The 5,288-nt window shown below is 56.1% G+C and overlaps 1 protein-coding gene across 3 annotated transcripts in view; it reads left to right on the plus strand.

The window, feature by feature from the left end:
- The window catches only part of CUNH19orf81 (chromosome unknown C19orf81 homolog), a 14,649-nt gene extending 9,375 nt beyond the window's left edge, over positions 1-5,274 (plus strand). The window contains exons 2-5 of one of the 3 annotated variants that reach the window (XM_006144662.1): positions 2,043-2,115; positions 2,484-2,604; positions 4,318-4,457; positions 5,066-5,274. In XM_006144662.1, the coding sequence (XP_006144724.1) occupies positions 2,043-2,115; positions 2,484-2,604; positions 4,318-4,457; positions 5,066-5,258 (527 nt within the window). In that variant the 3' untranslated portion in view covers positions 5,259-5,274. Of the gene's footprint in view, positions 1-1,872; positions 2,116-2,483; positions 2,605-4,317; positions 4,458-4,588; positions 4,687-5,065 lie in introns of those variants that run through there. The other 2 variants (XM_027770354.1, XR_001370105.2) reach the window with 2 other exon arrangements.
- Positions 5,275-5,288: the final 14 nt, after the last annotated feature.

The following is a 5,288-nucleotide window of genomic DNA, read 5'->3' on the forward strand; positions in this document are numbered from 1 at the left end:
GGGGGCTGGGGGTTAAGGTGGCGGGACCAGCAGGTGGCATGGTGGTTAAGGCGCTGGACACTCCCACGTGGCCAATCACAGTTCAAGTCCCGGGCCTGGTGGTTTGCTTTCTCACTTGCTCTCTCTTCCTCTCTCTCTCTCTCTCTCTGGTCAAATTAAAATGAATAAATGAATGAATGAGTGAATACAATAAATAATTCGAAAAACAGAGAGAAACACATTGTGTGTGTGTGTGTGTGTGTGTGTGTGTGTGTGTGCACCCAAAATTCCAAGAGGAAAATGGAGGAGAAGGGACTGCAGCGTGGCCATTGCCCCGGGGGGGTGATTCCTGCTTTCTGTCTCTCTGGGGTCCCTCTACAGCCGGGTGACATGCCCTATAGCTAAACACATGTTGCTAGCATCAAACTAACACCATGCAAATTCACAAATACCGCGTGTGTATACGTGTGTAGGGGAGAGCGAGTGCGTGCGCGTGTGTGGGGGAGAGAGTGTGTGTGGAAGGGCATGTGTGTGTGTGGGGCGTGTGTGTGTGTGTGTGGGCGAGTGTGTGGGAGGGCGTGTGTGTGTGGAAGGGCGTGTGTGTGTGTGGGAGAGCATGTATGAGAAAGTGTGTGCACATGTGTATGAGAGCATGTGTGTGTATGTGTGGGGAGGGTGTGTGTGTGGAAGGGCGTGTGTGCGCATGTGTGGGGAGAGCATGTGTGTATGAGAAAGTGTGTGTGTGGGGGGAGAGCATGTATGAGAAAGTGTGTGCACATGTGTATGAGAGCATGTGTGTGTATGTGTGGGGAGGGTGTGTGTGTGGAAGGGCGTGTGTGCGCATGTGTGGGGAGAGCATGTGTGTATGAGAAAGTGTGTGTGTGGGGGGAGAGCATGTATGAGAAAGTGTGTGCACATGTGTATGAGAGCATGTGTGTGTATGTGTGGGGAGGGTGTGTGTGTGGAAGGGCGTGTGTGCGCATGTGTGGGGAGAGCATGTGTGTATGAGAAAGTGTGTGTGTGGGGGGAGAGCATGTATGAGAAAGTGTGTGCACATGTGTATGAGAGCATGTGTGTGTATGTGTGGGGAGGGTGTGTGTGTGGAAGGGCGTGTGTGCGCATGTGTGGGGAGAGCATGTGTGTATGAGAAAGTGTGTGTGTGGGGGGAGAGCATGTATGAGAAAGTGTGTGCACATGTGTATGAGAGCATGTGTGTGTATGTGTGGGGAGGGTGTGTGTGTGGAAGGGCGTGTGTGCGCATGTGTGGGGAGAGCATGTGTGTATGAGAAAGTGTGTGTGTGGGGGGAGAGCATGTATGAGAAAGTGTGTGCACATGTGTATGAGAGCATGTGTGTGTATGTGTGGGGAGGGTGTGTGTGTGGAAGGGCGTGTGTGCGCATGTGTGGGGAGAGCATGTGTGTATGAGAAAGTGTGTGCACATGTGTATGAGAGCATGTGTGTGCATGTGTGGGGAGCGTGTGTGTGTGGAAGGGCGTGTGTGTGCATGTGTGGGGAGAGCATGTGTGTATGAGAAAGTGTGTGTGTGGGGGGAGAGCATGTATGAGAAAGTGTGTGCACATGTGTATGAGAGCATGTGTGTGTATGTGTGGGGAGTGTGTGTGTGTGGAAGGGCGTGTGTGTGCGTGTGTGGGGAGAGCACGTGTGTATGAGAGCATGTGTGTATGTGTGGGGAGTGTGTGCAGGGAGCGCGTGAGGGTGCACCTGCTAAACATACCCCAGCACGTCACTGCTTACAGTTTTTCCTCTTCCCTTCTTTCTTTTTTAAAGAATTCTTTTATTTATCTTTATTTACTTTAAACTGACCAGAGAGGGACAGAGAGAAATCTACCAGGTCTGGGACTCAAACCCCGGTCGACCATGTGGGAGTCCAGCGCCCTTCGCCACCACGCCGCCTGCCACTCACTTCTGTTGCCGGGCGTATGCGCTCAGCTGAGACAGAGGGGAAGGGAGGAAGGCCCCCATGGTGGCAACCTGGCAATCCTTGGTGATGCCTGTTAAAGCCCGGAAGGGCTCGGGGCTGACGCTGGGTCCTGCCTCCCCAGGAGCCTTCCTTGCGGATCTGGAGACCTCAGAAGAGTTGCAGGCTCAGAGTCTGGGCAGGCCCGTCAAATCCAAGTGAGTGGTCCCTGGCCCCGTGACTTTTTTTGGTTTGTTTGGAGAGGTTTTTGCTATAGGGCGCGTGCGCTCGCCAGAAAGACAGGAGAGAGACGGAGAGACAGAAAAGGGAGAAATCACCCTCCAGGGAGGATGGCCACACTGCAATCCCTTCTCCTCCATTCTCCTCTTGCGATATTGGGCACGCACGCACACACGCCAGACGTGAGTTTAAGCCACCAGGTTCGGGACTCAAACCATGGTCTACATGGGAGTCCAATGACATAGCCATTATGCCAACTGCTGGTCTCTAGCCCCATGACCTCTGACCTCAGCTCTCCCAAATGTGTGGGAGTGACCCCTGACCTCACCTGGAGATCTCTTTCCAGGAAGCAGTACCTGCGGCAGGTCATTGCAGAATACGAGGCCCTGGACCGCGAGCTCCCGTGCATCCGGAAGTTCGCCACACCGCCGGCTGCCCAGCCCCTCTGCCTCTGCATGGAGACTTCGGTGAGGGGTCCCAGCCCCAGGTTGCTCACAGTCTGAGTGGGGTCAGAAGTGAGGGGCCAGGTTTAAATCCAGGCTGTGTGGTTTCCCAACTGTGGGCAGAGTGCCAAGACAGTGTGTGAGTTTGCCAAAGGTTCAGCGGCCTGGTTGATCATTGCTGATCCCAGAGGGAAGGCCAAGGGTCAGAGACCGGGAGGCTGAGGGGCAGGGAGCAGAGAGGCTGACGGGGAGTCCTACCAACCCATCTGCTGTGAAAAATCACCCCCCAGATGGGCTGGCCATGCCGCAGTCCCTTCTCCACTCTCCTCTCAGGATTCTGGGCACGCACGCACATGCGCCTGGCTTGAGTTTTTGTTTTGTTTTATTTTGTTGAGAGAGGGATTTTTGCTATAAGAGCTCATGTAGTCGCTAGAGAAACAGCAAGAAATCACGCCTCAGGAGGGATGGCCATGTCCCTTCTTGGACACGCATGCACACACGCCTGGTGTGAGGCTTAAGCCACCGGGTCCGGGACTTGAACCACAGTATGACCACATGGGAGTCCAGCGATGTAACCGTTATGGCATCTGCTGGTCCCCACCATGGACTTCTATAATGCTTGCAAATACGCATGCAAAACTCTTAAGAAAAAGTCCCCGTTTTGACCCATTCAGCAAACTGGCCACTCAGCAGAGGAACCCTTTGGTAGTCTCTGCGTTTGTCAGAGATGCTGTCCATGCGGGTCCAGGTCACTTGAGAATTAAACAAGACAGGGTCAGCAGGTAGTGTGGTGGTGAAGGGGCTAACTCCCACCTGGCCGATCATGGTTCGAGTCCTGGGCCTGGCAACTTACTTTCTTACATTCTCTGTCTCTCTGGTGAGCACACATGCCTTACAGCAAATTAAATAATAATAAATAATTCCTTAAAATAAACTAAAATAAGAATGAAATGGGCCGCGCTGACACATTGGTGGGAGCTTCCGAGGTGCCACGCACAGTTCCCTGAGGGAATCTGGTGACAACTCCACCTCGGGAATCTGTCCCCATTTTGGCGACCAATCCCCATCCTACCGCTCCTCTCTGTGGTTTCAAGCCAGGGATCCTCCAGCCTCCCCTCCCCGCCCCCAAGGCTTGCCTCTCTCAGGTGCCCAATTTCAGCAGTTTCACCCATTCTGTGTACCTTTCCACACGGCACTCTCGAGCCGAGACCCGGTTAGCGGTCAGTATGTTTCTGAATGTTAAATACACTGACGAAAGCGCTCATGGCCGTTATCTCTGCCAACTGCATGTTCCTGGATTCCTCACGTTCCCTCTCTCTGTCCTCCCTCTCTGGTGAGAGCATGCACCCTATGGCGAAGAAAAAAAAAAAAGCTACTATGAACAGGAAAGGGAAGTATGCCTCCTACACCCCAGCACAATCTGCAAGTGCTTTCAGACCACCCACTGCAGGTTGCTGGAAGTTTTCCATAGATTGGCAAGGATGGCCAAACTGGTGAATAATTCTGCAAACGGTTGTGGCAAATAGACGTGATAAAAATTGCTTTTTGGAGAATGATTGGCATGACGACAGATGCCGTACCTGTGAAGGTGACAGGACCCTGGGATCAGGCGCGACCCCTGCCCTTCAGATACCACCTGGGACTCTAGCGGGCTCTGGGGGTGGGGTCTAGAGTGGTGACTTCTGAAACAGGGCTGAGCCCAGACGTCGCGGGTGAGGCTCTTTCCGGATCCTCCAGCCCGAGGAGGATTTTACCCACCTGGAGGTGCTGGAGGCGCTGGAGGCCGAGTTACCCGGGGCCATGGAGAGCGGCCGCGTGAGCAGCATCCGTTTTGAGAACATGAACGTCATCTGTGGGACTGCAGGGCGCCGGAACCGGTGAGCCGGCGGCGGGGCAGGGCTTGGAGCCTCCGGGAGGGGCGGGGCGGCGGTGAGGGCGGGGCCTAGAGCGAAGGCAGTGAGGGGGCGGGACTGAGGGCGAGTGAGGCTAGGGGGTGGAGTCGGGGTGAGTGGGGCGGGGCCTGGAGCTGCGGGTATGAGCTCTATGAGGGGTGAGAGCCAAGGAAGGCGGAATCTGGAGTGGGGACCCGGACTTTGAGTGGCTCAGGTAGTGACAAGGATGGGTAAGACCGCGGTGTGGGGGCTGAACATGGAAGTGGGGGCGGAGAGGACTGGGCACAGAAAACGATCAGGGTCTGGAGGGATCGGGAGGGTCCTGGAGCGGCGTCTGGAGATGGAGCCTGGGCAGACGGTTAGGTGACAGAACCAGACCAAGAGCGAGGACGGAGCCGATCGTGACCCAGGTGAGGGTTAGCGCACGGGCTGACCTCGAGACAGGGCAGAGCTGGAGAAAAGTTTAGGGACAAAGTGACGAGCGGAGAGACCCGAGACGATAAAGGAACGGGGACCAGGCAGCGGCTCTTCGGCGGTCAAGGGCGGGACTGAGACCGCCAGCAAGCGCCCTTCCGTCTCCGCCCCGCCCGCAGGTGGCTCATCACGGTCACGGATTTTCAGACTCGCTCGCGCCTGCTGCGCTCCGGGCTGCGGCCCCGCGGGCTCGAGCACCAGCTCGTGCGCCACGATGACCTGCTGCTGGGTGACTACCGCCTGCACCTGCGCCGCTCCCTGGTCCGGCGGCGCATGCTCGAGGCGTTGGGGGCCGACCCGACCGAAGTCTGAGGCTTCCGGGGGGGGGCCAGCGGGCCCCTC

This window comes from Tupaia chinensis, unplaced genomic scaffold, assembly GCF_000334495.1.
Source record: "Tupaia chinensis unplaced genomic scaffold, TupChi_1.0 Scaffold000129_1, whole genome shotgun sequence".
Taxonomy (NCBI): domain Eukaryota; kingdom Metazoa; phylum Chordata; class Mammalia; order Scandentia; family Tupaiidae; genus Tupaia; species Tupaia belangeri.